The sequence below is a fragment of the Dipodomys merriami genome, unplaced genomic scaffold, assembly GCF_024711535.1.
Source record: "Dipodomys merriami isolate MVZ:Mamm:240054 unplaced genomic scaffold, mDipMer1.0.p SCAF_31, whole genome shotgun sequence".
Lineage (NCBI taxonomy): Eukaryota > Metazoa > Chordata > Mammalia > Rodentia > Heteromyidae > Dipodomys > Dipodomys merriami.
The window spans coordinates 10,268,706-10,289,251 of NW_027204604.1; the positions used below are offsets into that span (position 1 = coordinate 10,268,706).

General features: G+C 44.1%; 1 protein-coding gene across 3 annotated transcripts; it reads left to right on the forward strand.

Annotated features, from left to right (window-relative positions):
- The first annotated feature begins 318 nt into the window (after nucleotides 1-318).
- Rab29 (RAB29, member RAS oncogene family) lies at nucleotides 319-8,626 on the forward strand. Of its 3 annotated transcripts, XM_070041668.1 has the most exons (6): nucleotides 574-774; nucleotides 895-1,056; nucleotides 4,412-4,483; nucleotides 5,444-5,625; nucleotides 6,759-6,880; nucleotides 7,124-8,626. In XM_070041668.1, the coding sequence occupies exons 2-6, from the start codon at nucleotides 933-935 to the stop codon at nucleotides 7,236-7,238; spliced, it is 615 nt and encodes a 204-aa protein (XP_069897769.1). In that variant the 5' UTR covers nucleotides 574-774; nucleotides 895-932; the 3' UTR covers nucleotides 7,239-8,626. The 3 variants fall into 3 exon arrangements, with proteins under 3 accessions (XP_069897767.1, XP_069897769.1, XP_069897768.1); XM_070041666.1 differs by lacking the exon at nucleotides 895-1,056 and having other exon boundaries at nucleotides 319-774; XM_070041667.1 differs by lacking the exons at nucleotides 574-774; nucleotides 895-1,056 and having other exon boundaries at nucleotides 4,427-4,483; nucleotides 5,449-5,625.
- The last annotated feature ends 11,920 nt before the right edge of the window (nucleotides 8,627-20,546 follow it).

Sequence of the window (20,546 nt, forward strand, 5' to 3'; positions counted from 1 at the left end):
TAAAAAAAAAATAAGTCTTTTGGGTCAAGTGTCTCTGAATTTGCTATAAAATCATGATCATAAGTCTTTAGACTTCTTTATTTAAGAGAATAAGAAATGGACTTCACTTGGAGCATATGTCAGGCTTTTAGTAAGGAAACAATTCTTAAACTTACTGCCATAAAACCTTTAAAGATATAGAAAACTATCTGGGGACAAATGCAGGCAGATGAGATAACACTGAACACATCTCTGAGTGATTTACTAACCTAGAATTGTTTCAACGTAAGATTCTGAACCAGCTGAAGGAGTTAGAAAACATTCAAACTTAACGCGTTTTCGCCAAATAGCGAAGACACTACATTTCCCAGAAAGCATTGGTGGTGGCTCTCCAATATTGCTAGGTCTCTTTGCCGCTGTACATGCTGGGAAATGTAGTTCTTCGAGCAGCCAGAACGAGACGCTTTGGGAAGAAAAAAAAAAAGGGTGGAGGGTCGGAGGCTCCCGGGGAGAGCACTCGGCCGGAGAATTAACCCCGCGCTGTCCTCCCTTGTGGGGACAGCCCCCGTGGTCTGTCCCCTGCCGTGGAGTGAGCTTGCCTGGATTCAGGGGCTGGCCGGAACCGCTGTGGAGCGGGGGGAAAGTCCCGGTGGGTGAAGCCGCGACGCCGGGTCCCGGTTCCCAGCAGCCGGGTGGGGCCGAGGAGAAGGTGCGAATCGCCGGGGGCTCGAACTCTGGCCCTGCGCCCCACCCAGGCTGCGGCGGCGCGGGGAGGAAGCGCGCACCGCGCATCGAGTGAGCGCAAAGTTTCCTTTTCTGCTTTGTGATCGGAGCTGCGAGCGGGCGGGGGGCCACCGGGGTGGGCATGCCTAACGTCGGTTTGCAGAGGGCCGGGTGCTGAAAGGGTTAAAACAGGCGGCTTCCCGCTTCCCGAGGACGCGGCCCCCGCGGCCATGGGCAGCCGCGACCACCTGTTCAAAGTGCTGGTGGTGGGGGACGCGGCGGTGGGCAAGACGTCGCTGGTCCGGCGGTACTCCCAGGACAGCTTCAGCAAACACTACAAGTCCACGGTGGGAGGTGAGGCGCCGCCGGGACGGGTGGGGGGGGTGAGGGGAGGGGACCCCGGAGCGGCGGGCGGTGGGCCCTGGGGTCCCTCCTGGGGTCGGGAAGTAGGCCAGGTGGCCGGGGTCCTGGAGCGACGAATTGATGGCAGGATGTCGGGTTTGCAACCTCTCTGGGTCTCCCCGGTGAGGTTTTTCCCGGCCCCGGGAAGAGATTAGGCGCAGAAGTGGAGAGGAGAAATGGGGGGGGGGGGGAGAGCGTGCCGGGGCGCCCTGCGGAGCCCCCAGCCCCCGCAGCTGTGGGTTCAGATTTCTCCACTCCGCCCAGACTGTGTGGGGCAGGGTTAGGTACCCGCTGGGACCCCTGGCCCTGCCTCCAGCTGGAGATGGCCAGCCCCGGGGTGTTCTAGAGAACCCAGGCGGCGGGCTGGAGGATGGCGGGGGAGGGGGGTGACACAAAACCCCTAAATGCCATCCGAGCTCAGCAGCTGTGTGAGTGTTGCTCACTGATAGCTAATATCCTAGGCATCTCCCACCCTTTCCCCCTCAAACTGGGGAGGGGAGGAAGGAAGAGAACACCAAAAATGAATTCATTTCTTTCCCTGTCTGACCTTTGGACCCAATTGAACTGTTTTTTGTTTCTTGGGTTTTTTTTGGTGGTTTTGGGTTTCTTTTAATCTTAAGAAATAGAGCTTCCCGCCGGGCGCTGGTGGCTCACGCCTGTAATCCTAGCTACTCAGGAGGCTGAGATCTGAGGATCACAGTTCAAAGCCAGCCCGGGCAGGAGAGACCCTGAGACTCCTATCTCCAATAAACCACCAGAAAACCAGAAATGGCGCTGTAGCTCAAGTGGTAGAGCGCTCGCCTTGAGCTGAAGAGCTGAGGGACAGCGCCCAGGCCCAGAGTTCAAGCCCCACGACCGACCAAAAAAAAAAAAAAGAAAAGAAATAGAGCTTCCCCCACCCCCGCCCCCAGCCCTGGAGCTTGAACTCAAGGCCTGGGCACTGTCCTACCAATTGAGCCACAGGGCCATTTCTGGCTTTTTCTGTTTATGTGGTACTGAAGAATCAAACCTTGGGCTTCAGGCATGCTAGGCAAGCACTCTACCACTGAGCCACAATCCTAGCCCCAGAAATAGAGCTTTTTGCTAATTAGAAAGTAGCTAAAAAGAGTGGGCAATGGAAAGGAGTAATTTATTAAAATAAAATGTAAAAACAAGAAAAAAAGCTTTTTTTATGTCTTCAAATACACTTTTTATAACTAATGTCAGTTTTAGAAACGTGTGCTGATGTTCACATGACAGGTTTTTTCCAATGAATATTTACTTTGCACTAAAACGTTCTCAGCAGTATTTGGCAAAATTAAGGATTTAATTTCAAACACTGTTTCCTGACCACTGCCCCCTACTCTGAAATAATATGAGAATCCTTATTTCAAGAATATGGGCAAAAATGTGTCCTAAGATTTACCCATTGTCCTAATTTTCCTTTAGTAAAGAATATAATTAACTTTATTTTTCCTGCAGCTTTTTTTTTTTTTTTTGGGTGCTCACACTGGGGACTTGCACTCTTGGGTTTTTTTTTGTTGTTGTTGTTGTTGTTTTTTACTCAAAGCTAGTGATCTACTACTTGAGCCACACCTCCACTGTGCAGCTTTTATTTCTGCCACAGATACAAAAGAATACTATTTCTTTTCTTTTCTTTTTTTTGTTGGTCGTGGGGCTTGAACTCTGGGCCTGAGTGCTGTCCCTCAGCTCTTCAGCTCAAGGCTAGCCCTCTACCACTTGAGTTACAGTGGTTTTCTGGTGGTTTATTGGAGATAAGAGTTTCACGGACTTTCCTGCCCTGGCTGGCTTTGAACTGTGATCCTCATATCTCAGCCTCCTGAGTAGCTAGTATTACAGGCGTGAGCCACCAGTGCCAAGCTAAGAATACTATTTCTAAACTTCAAATTTTTATTTCTCTTATGAAAAAGCTTTTCCCACTAGGTATCAGTGGCTCACACTTGTAATCCTGGGTTACTGGGGAGGCTGAGACCTGGAGGATCACATTTCAAAACCAGTGCTGGATTAAAAAAAAAAAGTCCACAAGACTCCATTCTCCATATATATACATGTGTGTGACACACACACACACACACACACACACACATACAAACACACACACATTTTTTTCATGAAAAAGTAGGGCTGGAGACAGCTCAAGTGGTAGAGTACCAGCGAACCAAGTATGAGGTCTCAGAGAAAGAAAGAAAGAAAGAAAGAAAGAAAAGCAAGCAAGCTAGCTTTTTTTTGAAGAGCACTTATTCAACCATAATTTATGTACTCCACATATCTACTTGCTGGTAGCTTCCAGCATAGCTCTTAGGCCTCATCCATATAATAGCCTCTTCCTAGGAATCCTCTGAGGTACCTTTCATTTATCCCATTGTTGCCTGAGGTAATTCCTACAGCTTTATGGGGGATGTAGAAATTCCCCAGAGTGTTTTTCTCATACTACAATTTGATTAGAAACTAACAGTGAAATTGAATGTGGGAGATACAAAATCCACCACACTTACCTCATTTCCTCCATCTTCCCCATCATCCCTAAGAAAAACCCCTACAAGGTTCCAGAAACTGTTTAATCTGAGAACAGAAGTTGTATACATAATTACTGCAACCCTCTAGGCCCCAGCCACGGAGAAAAATCAATGAATTCATTTGACAAGAGAAGAAAAGCTTAGAAGTTTTTAGAGGACTATGAATTATCTGTCCCACACTAGATTCACAAGTATGAGCTCATCTCAGTTTATTGAGGGCTTAAAAATAAATAACTGAGCCAGGCACTAGTGGCTCACACCTGTAACTCTAGTTAGTTAGGAGGCTGAGATCTGAGGATTGAGTTTCCAAGCCAGGCAGGGCAGGAAAATCTGTAGACTCTATCTCCAGTAAGCTACCAAAAAAGCCAGAAGTGGAGCTGTGGCTCAAGTCGTAGAGTACTAGCCTTGAGCAAAAGAAGCTCAGGGACAGGGCCCAGGTTCCAGGAATGGCAAAATAAGCCAATGGTTCAGGAGGCTGTGATCTGAGGATCAAGGTTCAAAGCTAAGCCAGAGCAAGAAAGTCTGTGAGACTCTTAATCTCCAATTAACCATGAGAAAGCTAGAAGTAGAGCTGTGGCTCAAGTAGTAGAACTCCAGCTAAAACAGAAAAAGCTCAAGGACAGTGCTCAGGCCCTGACCTGACTGAGTTCAAGCCCTGGGACCAAGTAGACAAACAAAAACAAATGGAATTGAAGTTACATGTCTTTAGGATTGTCATTACATATGTGATCTGAATTTATACTTGTATTCTTTTATAAGTAAATTTCATTGTAATATACGTATATTTTCAGTGGATTTTGCTCTGAAGGTTCTCCAGTGGTCTGACTCAGAGATGGTGCGGCTCCAGCTATGGGATATTGCAGGTAAAGTGGGAAGGCCAAATAGAAACAAGGAATACTGATTTTTTTGTTTGTTTGTTAGTTTGTCTGTCATGGGACGTGAACTCTGGGCTTGGGCACTGTCCCTGAGCCTTTCAGCTCAAGGCTGGCGCTCTACCACTTGAACCACAGTGCCACTTCTGGTTTTCTGGTGGTTTTTTGAAGATAAAAGTCTCATGTAGTTTCCTGCCTGGGCTGGCTTTGAACTGCGATCTTCAGATCTCAGCCTCCTGAGTAGCTAGGATTACAGGCGTGAGCAAGTTCTCAGAAATAAATTTGTGCAGCAAAGTCAGACACTAACTACCACCCCCTCCCCACCTTGAAGCTAGAATGATTCAGCTGCTCAGTAGATACAAGTTTTGAGATTATCTTTTTTTATAACTGTTTTGCTCTGAATAGCTAGCCATGGAGTAGTTTCTCTGGGGATGGAAATGTTTGTAAGGAGATGGTCAGACCCATCCATAGGTGGATGCTCACATAGCAGGGGCAGGTGCTTTTTTGAGATTCTCAGCTGATCTTGGTGAGAAACAAGATTCCTAGAAAATAAAGACAATAATAATAGTGAATCTTCATTGTGTGCTAACTCTTCGTCCCAGTATTTCAAATTTATGACTCAATAACCCTCACACACAAATCTGTCATGAAAGCTTTTATCTTACTTTACAGATGAGAAATCTGAAATACTAATAGTCTGACTTGTTAAAGTCACATGGATAATAAATGACAGAACAGAGACTTGGACTTGAGCCATCATAGAATCTGCCTTGGAGATAATGGTGCTTAATAATCCTTTATGGGATATGTAGACAGAAAAGCAAGAGGGAAGGATGAATGGCTCTTTCTACCACCTCTACATACTCCTACAGCAGTGACAACAGACAAGGTGGCAGAGAGGTGCTAAGAGTGGTTTTCAGGATCACCTCAAGAACTCTCTCTTCTCCCCAGGACAGGAGCGCTTCACTTCCATGACACGACTATACTATCGAGATGCCTCTGCCTGTGTTATTATGTTTGATGTCACCAATGCTACGACTTTCAGTAACAGCCAGAGATGGAAACAGGATCTGGACAGCAAGCTTACACTGCCCAATGGAGAACCAGTACCCTGCCTGCTTTTGGCCAATAAGGTATGTGGCCAATCTAAGAAAATGATGCCTGGCCTCTATCTAGTGGCTAGAGCAAGGAAATTTCATATGCCATCTGATTCTGAGCCTCTGTTTCCCGTTTTTCAAGTTAGCAGGACCTATTTTAACTCCTTTCAGCACCAGGGAATGAATTCAGAGCCTTATACTGGCTAAACCAGCACTCTTCCACTGAGCTAAATCCCTAACCCCAGTCTAACTCCTTTTTTTTTTTTTTTTGGTCAGTCATGGGGCTTGAAGTCAGGGCTTGGATGTTGTCCCTGAGCTCTTTTGCTCAAGGCTAGCTCTCTACCTCTACTACTTTGAGCCATAGTGCCACTTCCAGCATTTTGGTAGCTAATTGGAAACAAGAATCTCACAGAGGGCTGGGAATGTGGCTTAGTGGTAGAGTGCTTGCCTAGCTGCATAAAGCCCTGGGTTTGATTCCTCAGTACCACATAAACAGAAAAGCTGGAAATGGCACTGTGGCTTAAGTGATAGAGTGCTAGCCTTGAGCACAGAGGGGCTCGGGAACAGCGCCCAGGCCCTGAGTTCAAGCCCCAGTCCCAGCAAAAAAAAAAAAAAAAAGAATCTCACAGAGACTTCTCTGCCCGGGCTAGTTTTGAACTGCAATCCTCAGATCTCAGCCTCCTGAGCAGCTAGGATTATAAGTGTCAGCCACTGGTGCCTGGCTTCTAATTCCTTCTAAGAGATGTTGAGATCATGACTTTTTGTTTTTGGCTGGTCCTAGGGCTTGAACTCAGGGCCTGGGCACTGTCCCTGAGCTTCTTTTTCTCAAGGCTAGTTCTCTACCACTTGAGCCACTGTGCCACTTCTGGCTTTTTGTGTGTGTGTGTGTGGCTAATTGGAGATAAGATCCCAAGGATTTTTCCTGACCAAGCTGGCTTCAAACTGTGACCCTCAGATCTCAGCCTCCTGAGTAGCTAGGATTACAAGTGTGAGCCACTAGTGCCCAGCAAGAAATAATGACTTTCTTTGGATAGAATATTAACTGCAGATTGTAGATGCTGGTAGTTTTAGCCATTAATAGAATAGTGGGTTTCCCCCGTGGATATCTGAATCATGTTCCTGTTCCTAGGAAGTTGATGGTGTTGCCTTTTATGTTTTCTCCTGGTTAGTGTGATCTGTACCCTTGGGCAGTGAGCAGAGACCAGATTGACCGGTTTAGTAAAGAGAATGGTTTCACAGGTTGGACAGAAACATCAGTGAAGGAGAACAAAAATATTAATGAGGCTATGAGGTGAGTAGCTCATGACATCCTTGAGACAGGCACACAGCTTTACCCATCTCCCACTGTAGCCCCATACACCCTCTTGTCTTTTCCAGCCATTGGAATGTCAGCATCTAAAGGCCAGGTGTCTTTTCTCCCATCATAATTGTCAAACAACCTTGTAGCTTTACTGAATGCTGCCTGGTAATAAGACAATGTCTGCCATTTCTCCTCTATCCAGCTTCTCAGATTCCTTATTCATTTTCTTTTTAGAGTCCTCATTGAAAAGATGATGAACAACTCCAGAGAAGATACTATGTCTTTGTCCACCCAAGGGAGCTACATCAATCTAAAAGCAAAATCCTCCCCCAGTTGGACCTGCTGCTAGTAGCATTTGACTCATTTCCCATCGCTGGTGTACAAGGGTCTTTTCATCATTCCTGTTGGTCACCCACCCAGCATAATTGTGTGTGTGTGTGTGCGTGTGTGTGTGTCCCAGCATAATTGTGTGTGTGTGTGTGTGTGTGTGTGTGTGTGTGTGTGTGTGTGTGTGTGTGTGTGTGTGTGTGTGTGTGTGTGTGTGTGTGTGTGTGTGTGTGTGTGTGTGTGTGTGTGTGTGTGTGTGTGTGTATGCTGATCCTGGGGCTTGAACTCAGGGTCTGGGTGCTGTCCCTGAGTCTCTTTGTACTCAGGGCTAGTGCTCTAAAACTTGAGCCACAGTGCCACTTCTAGCTTTTTCTGAGTAGTTCATTGGAGATAAGAGTCTCATGGACTTTTCTGCCCAGGCTGACTTTGAATCGTGATCCTCAGATCTCAGCTTCTTTCATAGCTAGGATTACAGGCAGGAGCTGTTGGCACCAGTTGCATAAAAATTTTATTGAGAGCGTTTGAACTGTCTCTTGCCAACTGGACAGAAAGGAGGTTTGTTTTAACTTTAGAAAGATCTCTGGAATCCATATGCTCTTCTGGATGTTGGCTCTGACTTGCAGTTGGCCTTTGTGGCCTACTTAGCACCTTCTAAGGAAGAACAATTATCTCAGCCCTCAATCTGTGATCTGAAATTTTATGAAAAAGGATTAGAAATCAGCATCTGTATTTTACAATTACAAAACTCAAAGCCATGTATGGTGGCATGCACCTTTAATCCCAGCACTCAAGAAGCTGAGGAAGGAGCATTGAGGGTTCAAGGCCAGCCTAGACTGGCTTTGAATCAAAACCTTTAAGTTCTCAGCTGCCTGGGTAGCTAGGATTACAGGCTTGGCTTGGCTTGTTTTGTTTTTTTGAGATGAGATCTTGCAATGTAATATAGCTCATGCTGGCCTGGAACTGGCAAACCTCTTGCATTAGACTACTGAGTGCTAGAATTACAGATGTGTACCACCATACCTGTGCAAAGTTTGGTTATTCTTAAAGCCAAGACAAAAGAAAATTAATTATGACTAGAAATTTTGAAAACACAATGGCTTCTGGTTTACCACCAAAAGCCCAAACCCACAGATGTCCAATCTCCCCTATCTGCATTCCATAATAAAATATTGAAATTCCAATTCTAATCCCAGCTGAGATCTAAGAATCACAGTTCAAAGCTAACCCAGGAAAGAAAAGTATGTGAGACACTTATATCTAGTTAACAACCAAAAAGCTGGAAATGGAGCTGTGGCTCAAAGTTGTAGAGCACTTGCTTGAGCAAGAAAGCTCAGGGACAGCATTTAGGCCCTGAGTTCAATCAAGCCCCAGGACCTGCACAAAAAATAAATAAATAAATTCCAAATCCAACCACAGAGAATCTGAAAGCAATGGTCTATGAGGAATTTGGGGAAATACACCTGATTTCATATACCTTTCACTCTGAAGTTGTATTAATGTTATATACCAAATGGAAAAAAAACGCTGAAAAAACAAGAGAATTACAATTTTTTTCCAGATAGGGTTTCACTAACATAGCTCAGACTGGCATGAAACTCATGATTTTCCTGCTTTGCCCACCTGAGTGCTAAGATTACAGGCATGTATCACTGTACCCAGTTTGGATTGATGTCTTGATACACATGGCTGTAAATAATAGCAATTGGCTTGGTGCCCTGAAATAAGTCTGTTTCTTGTAGCTTTGTAAAGAAGAAAAGGAAGAGGTTAATAGAACTTAATGCAGCTAAGCAATTATGAACACTATGGGTGGCTAACACTTAACAGCTACAGGAAGCAAAGATATGTGGGCCTTGGCTTGGGGATGGAGAATAGATAGAAAATCATTAGTCAGTTTAAGTGCTAAATTGGGAAGGGTTCTTAATATGACATCATTTCTAGACAGTTCAATTTGTTTTTTTTTGTTGTTGTTGTTGTTTTTTAGGTCCAGTCATAGGGCCTGAACTCTGGGCCTGGGTGCTGTCCCTCAGCTCTTCAGCTCAAGGCTAGCGCTATACCACTTGAGCCACAGCACCACTTCCGGCTTTTTTCTTTTTGCTTATGTGGTGCTGAGGAATCGAACCCAGGGCCTCAGGCATGCAAGGCAAGCGCTCTACCACTGAGCCAACTTCCCAGCCCGACAGTTCAATTTGTTAAATTCTTTCTCAGATGGCAATTTATAATCTACCTAAAGTTATCAATACTCATACTAAACTCAGAGTCCTGAAGTTCTTGGATAGACCTTAAAGACGTATCCTAAACCAATGGTTCCAAAACTGGCTTGTCAGAACCACTCAGAGTTTGTTAAAGGAACTGAAATAGAACTAATTCTTCTATATGCTTCTGTCCATAAAGAAGAGGAAAACAACTAAGATGAGAAAAAAAAAACTGGGTGCTGGTAGCTCATGCCTATAATAACAAGGAGGCTGAGATCTGAGAATTGTGGTTCACAGCCAGCCCTGGGCAGATAAGAGAGACTCTTCTTTCCAAATAACTAGTAACTAGGAATAAGCTGAAAATAGAGATGTTTCTCAAGTGGTAGATCACCAGCTTTTAGGGGGAGAGGAGGAAGAGCTAAGCCAGAGCCTAAGGTCCCATAGTAGCATGCACGCACACGCACACTTGCGCACAATCACACACACACACACACACACACACACACACACACACACACACACGATGATGATTATATGAAAGAATATGTGATCAGACTAAAAACAGCCAAGTGCTTGTGCTTCACAACTGTAATCCTAGCTAATCAGGAGCCTGGGATCTGAGGACCAAGGTATGAAGCCAGCCTGAGCAGAAAAGTCTGTGTGATTCTTATCTCCAATTAACCAGCAAAAGCCAGAAGTGGAGCTATGGCTCAAGTGGTAGACTACCAGCCTTGAGTGAAAAAGCTAAGGGACAGTGCCCAGACCCTGAGTTCAATGCCCACTACGAGCACAAAAAAAAAAAAAAAAAAAAAACTAAATCACTAGGTCCCATCCTTCAGACACTAATTTTTTGGTTCAGAATATGCTTTTTTTTTTTGCCAGTCCTGGGACTTGAACTGAGGGCCTGGGTATGGTCTCTGAGCTTCTTTTACTTAAGACTAGCACTCTACCACTTGGGCCAGAGTGTCACTTCCAGCTTTTTCTGTTTATGTGGTACTGAGGAATCAAACCCAGGACTTCATGTCTTCATGTGTGTTGGCAAGCACTCTACCACTAAGCCACCTTCCTCCACATTCCTAGCTCAGAATATGTATATCCTTTTTTTTTTTTTTGGTCAGCTGTAGAGCTTGAACTCATGGCTTGGGCACCATCATGAGCCTCTTTGTGCTCAAGGCCAGTGCTCTACCACTTGAGCTATAGCACCACTTCCAATTTTTGAGTGCTTTATTGGAGATAAGAGTTTTCAAGCCGGGCGCTGGTGGCTCACGCCTGTAATCCTAGCTACTCAGGAGGCTGAGATCTGAGGATCGCGGTTCAAAGCCAGCCCGGGCAGGAGAGACCGTGAGACTCCTATCTCCAATAAACCACCAGAAAACCGGAAGTGGCGCTGTAGCTCAAGTGGTAGAGCGCTCGCCTTGAGCTGAAGAGCTGAGGGACAGCGCCCAGGCCCGGAGTTCAAGCCCCATGACCGACAAAAAAAAAAAAAAAAAAAAAGAGTTTTCAGACTTTACTGCCAGGGCCAGCTTCAAACCATGATCCTCAGATCTGAGCCTCCTGAGTAGGATTACAGGTATGAGCCACTGGTACCTGACAATATGTATATTGTTATAGTCCATCCCTATAGATATCCCTATATTTGAGACAAGATACCCCTCTAGCCACTCAGCTGGTTTTTGGCTAAAAAGAAAATAATCCCTTACAGAAAGCCAGGCATCACTATTTCACACCTGTAATCATAGCTACTAAGAAGGCTGAGACCTGAGGCTTGTAGTTCAAAGCCATCTTGATCAGGAAAGTCTGTGATACTATTCTCTCCAATTAAATACCAAAAAGCCAGAGCATAAAAGCTCAGGGACAGTGCACAAGCCCCAAATTAAAGCCCTGGGACTGGTTGGTGTGCATGCACATGTGCACGCACACGTGCACACAGGCACACACAAATTCTTTATAGGATGTTCTGAGAAACCTAATGAAGAGTTGGAGTCAGAGCTGTGAGATAGTGACTTGCCTAGACGTCCTTTAAACTGAATAGCAAGTGACCAACCAAATAGGCAGGGAAACAGGGATCACAGGACAGGAAATGTCTGCAGTGATGATTAGCTCTAACCAATTAGCTAAAATTACTCTTAAGATGATTTCCCTAATGCACTCTGCCTAGCTACTGCTAAGGTATAATTGGTTTTCCTCTTTTTTTTCCTGTTGTCTTCAGATTAATTTATTCTTTAGGTGGTCTGCCTTATGTCTTCAAGACATTGCTCAGTATCCCATGAAGCTTTTCTCTTGCCTGGTATTATCCTTTGGTATTTAGTGGCCTGTGTTTGACATGATCTAAGGCTGTGGAAAGAGGATATAAAATATTGATGGAATTCTGTAAAACCCAATGACTAAATTATCCAGAAAACAAACCCCAGCGCCCTTTTCCCCTCCATCTATTTTGAATTAGTATGTGTGGGAAGATTTCTACTGTGTGTTAAGTAATTCATCTACTCATAATCAAGTCATCCCCAAAGCTGAAGGATGGGATGGGTCACAAGTCACCGAAAATGTTTTACGCTGGAAAAAACCTCTGCATGTATTGTGTGTATGTGTGCACATATGTGTGCTGATACTGAACTCAACCTTATGCTCTTATTTAGCTTTTTCCATTCAAGGCTGGTACTCTACCACTTGAACTATGCCTCTACTTTTGGCTTGTGTGTGTATGTGTGTGTGCATGTGTGTGCATGTGCGCACGTGCTTGTGCTGCTAGCCGGGCTTGAGTTTGGAGTCTGGGAGCTGTCCCTTAGCTTTCCCAATCAAAGCTGATGTTCTTATCACTTTACCCAAGTCACTACTTCTGGAGTTTTGGTGATTAATTGGAGATAAGAGATTTACAGACTTTGCAGTGTCAGCTGGCTTTCAAACTATGATCTTTGAATCTCAGCCTCCAGAGTAGATAGGATTACTAAAGGCGTGAACCACCAGCACTTAACTCACTTCTAGCTTTTTGGTGATTTGTGATTTGTCTTCCCAGGCTAACTTAAACTGTAATCCTCAGACCTCTGACTCCTGAGTAGCTAGGATTATAGATGAGCCACCAACTTTTTTTTTTTTTCAGTTGTGGGGTTTGAACTCAGGGCCTGGTCACTGTCCTTGAGCCTCTTTGTGCTCAAGGCTAGTGCTCTACCACTTGAGCCACAGTGCCACTTCTGGTTTCTGAGTGGTTAATTGGCGATAGTAGTCTCATGAGGCCAGGCACTGGTGGCTCACGCCTGTAATCCTAACTACTGAGGAAACTGAGATCTAAGGATCTCAGCTCAAAGCCAGCCAGGGCAGGAAAGTCTGTGAAACTCTTATCTCCAATAAACCACCAGAAAACTGGAAGTGGCGCTGTAGCTCAAGTGGTAGAGTGCTACCCTTGAGCTGAAGAGCTGAGGGACAGAGCTCAGGCCCAGAGTTGAAGCCCCACGACAGACAAAAAAAAAAAAAAAAACACTTTTCTTCCTTTGCTGGCTTCGAACTGCAGTCTTCAGATCTACTCCTGAGTAGCTAGGATTACAGGTGTGAGCTACCGGCACCAGCACCAGCTCTACATGTATTTTTGATTCCATCATAATTACCAGAGATTGAAGAATATATCTCTGACTTTGTTAGAAAAACCCTACTTCCTTTTAGCTTTCAGGTGTAATCTGAACTTTTTCAAGTATTACCAGTGTAATATAATGGAATCATTCTATGTTAAGGTTCTTCAGGGAACATGCGCCAATAAGAGAAAGGAAAATATAGAGCACCATAAATATATAGATATATAAATGTATGTATATGTATTGTAAGGAATCGTCTCACATGAATATAGACACCAGCAAGTCCAAATTCTGCAGAACTAATGTCCCAGTTTGAGTCTGAAATCCAAGAGAATGGAAGTGCCAGTATTCTAGCTTGAAGCTTATTAGGCAGGATTCTCTTACTGAAGAGAAACAAGTCTTGTTCTTTCTACTCAGGGGAGAAAGAACGGACTGGATACGGCCCAACCACATTAAAGGGAAATCTGCTTTACAGTCTACCAAGTCAAATATTAATCTTATCCCGAAACATCCTTACAGAAACAGTCAGAAAATATCTGGGTACCCTGAAACTTAGTCAAGTTGACAAAGTTAACTACTGCATCCTCTTAGCAGTACTGAGTGATGAGTACTGATTTAATTTTTTTTTTTTTTTTTGGTGCCAGTGGTTGATTTAAACTCAGGATCTGGATGCTTTCTTTCCCTTAGGATTTTTTTTCTATTCTAGGCTGGTACTCTGCCATTTGAGCCACAACTCTACTTCCAGCTTTTTGGTGGTTAATAGGAGGTAAGGGTCTCATGGGCTTTCCTGCATAGGTTGGCTTTGAACCTTTATCCTCCGATCTTAGCCTCCTGAGTAGCTAAGATTATAGGCATAAACCTCTAGGACCAGGCCTAATATCTTTCCTTAACTATCTAATTTGATTCACACTCAAGTTAAAATTCATTTCATTAAGAACTCATTATATGTTAATGGGGATGAAGTGGAAAAAGCAGATAAGAAGGAGGGGATGAGCTGGGCGCTGGTGGCTCACGCCTGTAATCCTAGCTACTCAGGAGGCTGAGATCTGAGGATCGCGGTTCAAAGCCAGCCCGGGCAGGAAAGACCGTGAGACTCCTATCTCTAATAAACCACCAGAAAACCGGAAGTGGCGCTGTAGCTCAAGTGGTAGAGCGCTTGCCTTGAGCTGAAGAGCTGAGGGACAGCGCCCAGGCCCAGAGTTCAAGCCCCACGACCGACAAAAAAAAAAAAAAAAAAAAAAGAAGGTGGGGATGATAAGATTTATCATGGTGAATCGAAAGCATTGGATACCAGTATCTAATTTTGTGTAGAGCTCTTCCCTCAGATTTTCAAGTTGTATATGCCTCATATCATATCTGAAATAAGAAAGCAAATAGTCCTTCCTCTTTTATGTTGAAGGGAACAAATGTCTCAAAATTTGACTGACTGAAAGGAAACCATTTGCATTTGTAATAAAGCCAAGACATAACCACACGTCTTTTCATTCCCCGACTCCATTCTGTTGGGTTTCTGGGAAACATTTGGCCTTGAGAACCCATTTTTAGAAAATAAGCCCAGACATTTAGAAAAATAGAACTGAGCCCTTTGGGGTTTTAAACTCTTGATTTGTGTTAGATGGCTTTTAAAAACATGTCGAGACATGTGATTAAATTTGGGTCCAAATTGGGTGCTGCCTAAGTAGTATGCAGTGCAGAGGTCTTTAAGATGTTTAGTTGACAAACTGTACTTACCAAGGTAAGTCACCAAGTGCAGTGACGATCACTGAATTTTAAATATCAGTTCTCTTGTTTGCAGATTTGGGAATCAGTAGCAGCCATTCTATTTTCAACTGTTGCCAACAGTAGCTAATGTTAATCAGACTGTTTGCTATGAACTACATATTCTCTTAAGATTTTTTGTTGTTGTTGCTGTTAGTTGTGGGGCCTGAACTCTGGGCATGGGCACTGTCCCTCAGCTTTTCAGCTCAAGGCTACCACTCTACCACTTGAGCCACAGTGTCTCTTCCGGCTTTTTTTCTTTTTGCTTATGTGGTGCTGAGGAATCGAACCCAGGGCCTCATGCATGCAAGGCAAGCACTCTTAACACTAAGCCACCTTCCCAGCCAAGATTGTCCTTAATTCTTATATGTATATATGTGTGCTGGTACTGACTAATGAGCTCAGGGCCAAAGTACTGTCCCTTAGTTTTTTCACTCAAGGCTGGCCAGCTCTACCACTTGAGCCACAGCTCCACTTTTGGCTTTTTTTGGTGGTTAATTGGAGATAAGGGTCCCACAGACTTTTTTTTCTGGTCGTGGGGCTTGAACTCTGGGTCAGGGCACTGTTCCTCAGCTCAAGATTAGCACTCTACCTCTTAAGGCACAGCACCACTTCGGTTTTCTGAGACTTTCCTGCCTGGGCTGGCTTTGAACTGCAATCCTCAGATCTCAGCCTCCTGTGTAGCTAGGATTACAGGCCTAAAGCACTGGTGCCCAGATTAAGATTATTTTTATCTTTGCAATAACCCTATGATATAATAGATGAAAAAACTGAGGCTTTTCTGAAGGTTAGACAGTTGCATGTATTTAATCAAGGTCAGTTTTCCTAATTCCAGATCGATTAATTAGATTTTAAAATATAATGTCTTTTTTTGTTGTTGTGCTGGGAGTAGGGCTTGAACACAGGGCCCCATATTTGCTTGCTTTTTTGCTCACAGGTGGTGCACTGCCACTTGAGCCACACCCCAATTCTGGCTTTTTTTTTTGCTGTTTAATTGAAGATAGAGTAGTCTCTCAGACTTTGGGATGGCTTCATAAACTGTGTTCCTTAGATCTCAGCCTCCTGAGTAGCCAGGAATTCAAGTGTGAGCCAACAACCTGGCTAAAATGTGTAAGTCATTTTTATTTCTTCTGAGAATCATTTATCTCTAATCTTAGCTTGCTTCCTTATTTTTTGTGATTATATTATTCTTTTGGTGTTTGTTTAGGCGTGTGTACACACGCACACGTACACACACACACACACACACACACACACACACACACACACACGCTGGGGATTGAAGAGAGGGCCATGTACATGCCAAGCATGCTCTCTGCTATTGACCAGCATCCTCAACCTTTTCTTGGTGATTTTTTTTTCCAGTCCTGGGGCTTGAACTCAGGGCCTGGGCACTGTCCTTGAGCTTCTTTTGCTCAAGGCTAGCACTCTACCACTTGAGCCATAGCACCACTTCTGACTTTTTCTGTGTATGTAGTACTGAGGAATTGAACCCAGGACTTCATGCATGCTAGACAAGCATTCTACTTTACCACTAAGCCACATTCCAAGCCCCCTTCTTATTGATGTTTAAAAAGCTATTAATACCTGGCATGGGTGGCTCAAGCCTGTAATCCTACCTACTCAAGAGGCTGAGATCTGAGGATCACGGTTCAAAGCCAGCCCGGGCAGGAAACTTCATGAGACTCTCATCTCCAATAAACCACTTGAAAAATAGAAGTGACGCTGTGGCTCAAGCGGTAGAGCGCTCACCTTGAGCTGAGGGGCAGCACCCAGGCCCAGAGTTCAAGCCCCATGTCTGACAAAAAAAAAAGCTCTTAGTATATTAGGATATTAATCTTTTGTTAGTTATATCACAAATACTTTCTCCAATTCATGGAGGGATATTAAGCAGAGTAATAATTTGTGCATGAAGAGTCTCTCTTATGGCAGTTTAAATGCCAATTTCAGGAGTTTATATTTTATTATGGACTTACTGAAAAATTGAGTATGGAAAAGACAGGAGGACTGTGCTTTAGGAACTTAGTATTGTCTGATGTACCTACCACAGAATACTGAGGGGGGAAAAAGGCTGTTACATTGGCTTAAACATGAGTGATGGCGCTAGGTACCAGTGGCTCACAGCTGTCATTCTAACTACTCAGTAGGCTGAAATCTCAAGATTTCAAGGATCAAGGTTCAGAGGCCAGCCTATGAGGACAAATCAGAGAGTCTCTTATCTCTAATTAGACAGCAAAGAACATGGAATCCGTATCTCAAAGAGGTATCTGGACCCCCATGTTCCTGCAGTGTTATCCACAAAAGCTGAGAATCGCAGGTGGCCACTGATGGTTCACACCTGTAATCCTAGCTGCTCACCTGGGCAGGAAGTCTGTGACCCTCTTATCTAAACACCAAAACAGCTGGAAATAGAGATGTAGCTCAATTGGTAGAGTGCTAGCAAAGGCGGTTGGGGACAGTGACCAAGTCCTGAGTTCAAGCCCCATGACTCGCACCAAAAAAAGTGAGAAATGGAATGAACCTAGGTGTCCATCAATAGATAAAAGGATGAAGAAAATATGACATCTATAATAATGGAGTATTACTCAACATTTTTTAAATCCCTCTAATTGCAACAATGTAACTGAAATTGGAGGACATTATACTAAGTTATACTAAGCTAGACACAGAAAACATACTAAACTGGGCAGCCTTGTATCATGTATGTGAACCTAGTTACTAAGGAGGCTGAGATCTGTGGATCATAGTTTGAAGCTAGCCCTGGGAAGGAAAGTCCGTAAGACTCTTATCTTCAATTAATGTGCAAAAAGCTGAAAGTGAGCCAGGTGCCTGTGGCTCACACCTGTAATCTTAGCTACTCAGGATGCTAAGATCTGGGGATCCTAGTTTGAAGCCAGCTCTGGCAGAAAAGTCCCCATGAGACTCATCTCCAATTAAGCACTCAAAAACGGGAAGTGGTGGGGCTGGGAAGGTGGCTCAGTGGTAGAATTGAGCTGAAGACCTCAGGGACAGTGCCCAGGCCCAGAGTTCAGGCCCCATGACCGACCAAAAAAACCCCCAAAAAACAAAAAAGCAAAACAAAAAACTGTGAAGTAGTGCTGTGGCTCAAAGTGGTAGGGTGCTAGCCTTGAGCAAAAGAGCTCAGGAACCTGACTTCAAGCCCTAAGACCAAAAAATAAGCAAAAAAAAAAAAAAAAAAGAAAAGAAAGAAAGAAAAAGAAAAAAGCTGAAAGTGGAGTTGTCTCAAGTGGCAGAACACCAGCATTGAGGAAAAACAAAATAAAACCTAGGGGACAGTCCCAGGCACTGAATTCAAGTACTAGTATAGACATTTAAAAAAAAAAAGGCAAATACTACATGATCTCACTAATATATAGACTCTTGAAAAAGTTAAATTCATAGAGGAAAAAGGGAATTGGAAGAGATGAGGATCAAAAAGAACAAACCATCAATTTGGAGACCTAATGCACAGAATGTTAACTACAGATATTAATCATGTTTTATTTAATTGAAATTTGCTAAAAGAGCAAGTCTTAAGCATTCTCTGCACACCAAAGGAAATGTAACCATATAAGGGCATCATATTAATCACATATTAATATTAATGCATATTAATTAGTTTGATTGTGGTAATCATTTCATAACATATACAAAATACAATGTACAACTTAAATGTGCACAATTCTTGTTGATTATACCTCATTAAATCTGAGGCAAGGGAAGTGCTATATTGTTGGCAGAATTGGAGGAGTCAGGAAAAGAATGTGGAAAGAAAGATAATTGGTTCAGCACAGATAAATTGAGCTTGTGGGCATTCAAGTGGAAATGTGTGCCAGGCAGTTAGGGAGTACTGAGCTGGAACCCATAGATAGACAGACGTTGGCACTCGGGAGTGGAATGGGATTATGCCCATGCTGGACAGTTAGGAGGTCGTGGTGAGAGGTAATGACTTGGCCATTTTAGTGCTATGTATTTTGTCTTTATTTCTATCACCTTTTCCCACCCATCTGTAAGTTGTGACAAGTGTTATTAACTCAGGTTCGGGGTCGAGAAATGGTTGTGTTTTGCTGGGGCTGGGAAGGTGGCTCAGTGGTAGAGTGCTTGTCTTGCATGCATGAGGCCCTGGGTTGGATTCCTGAGTACCACATAAGCAGAAAAAGCCGGAAGTGGCGCTGTGGCTCAAGTGGTAGCGTGCTAGCCTTGAGCTGAAGAGCTGAGGGATAGTGCTCAAGCCCAGAGTTCAGTCTGCAAGACCGGACCCCTCCCCCCCCCCCAAAAAAAAAAAAAAAAAGAATAAATCTGCTGTTGGAGTTTGGTGATGTCCTGTTATGAAAACAATGAGATCCCATTCAGTCACCCACAGAGCTTCCCAGTCTACAAACTACTTTCACAAACAATCCCAATTTCTTTTTCCTTTTTTGTGCCAGTCCTGGAACTCAGGGTCTGGGCATTGTCGCTGAGCTTTTTGGCTAGTACTCTACTTCTTAGACTTTTCCATTGCTGGCTTTTTTTTTTTTTCTTCTGGTCCTGGAGGTTGAACACAGGGCCTAGGCTCTGTCCCTGAGCCTCTTGTGGTCAAGCCTAGCGAGCCACACAGCCACTTCTGGCTTTTTCTGAATGGTTTGTTGGAGATAAGCGTGTCATGGACTTTTCTGCCCCAGCTGGCTTCCAACCAAGATCCTCAGATCTCAGCCTTCTGAGTAGCTAGAATTATAGGCATGAGCCACTGACACCTGACCTACTTCTGGCTTTTTAGTGATTAAGTAGAAATAGGAGTCTTTCCTGCCCAGGTTGGCTTTGAACTGTGATTCTTAGATCTCAGTCTCCTGAGTAGCTAGGATTACAGGTGTGAGTCACCAGCATCTGGCCCCATTTTCTTGCTTGCTTGCTTGCTTGCTTTCTGTTGTTGTTGGTTATGGGGCTTGGGCCTAGGCGCTGTTCCCTACTCTTCAGCTCAAGGCGCGTGCTCTACTGCTTGAGCCACAGCGCCACTTCCAGTTTTCTAGTGGTTTATTGGAGATAAAAGTCTCACGGACTTTTCTGCCTGGGCTGGCTTTGAACCGTGATCCTCAGATCTCAGCCTCCTGAGTAGCTGGCATTACAGGTGTGAGCCACCGCTGCCCGGCCCCATTTTCTTTTTTTGCTGTTATTCTATAGATTTACTGGTGTCCAGCAATCTTGGTTTTTTGTTTTTGTTTTTTTTGTCAAGTTGTACAATTTAACTGTTTTAGCAGCAGAAATCCATAGACCCTTATCTTTTTTGTAGTACTGGAATATGAACTCAGTGCCTCTTGCTCTAACAGTCAAGCCATATCTCCATCCCTGCTTTTTACTGTTTTGGAGATGAAAACTTGCAGTTTTCTATCTGGACTGGCCTCAACTTGGTCTTCCACATCTCAGACTCCTGAAGCTGGGATTACTGGCATGAACCACTGGCATCAAGAATCTAAACTTAGCTTTTAGTGTTCTTTAAAGTAGACAGAAGGATGGAAGTCTGGAATTTTGGAGCAAATATAATTAAGACAGGAGCAGCCTCCTTAACCATCAGCTTATTCTCAAGCTTGTAACTTGGCCCCTGGATTGTGAGACACTAAACCCAAAGACACGCATTTCTTTTTCTTTTTTTTTGGGTCCGGTCGTGGGGCCTGAACTCTGGGCCTGGGCACTGTCCCCCAGCTCTTCAGCTCAAGGCTAGTGCTCTACAACTTGAGCCACAGCGCCACTTCTGGCTTTTTTCTTTTTGCTTATGTGGTGCTGAGGAATCGAACCCAGGGCCTCAGGCATGCAAGGCAAGCGCTCTACCACTGAGCCACCTTC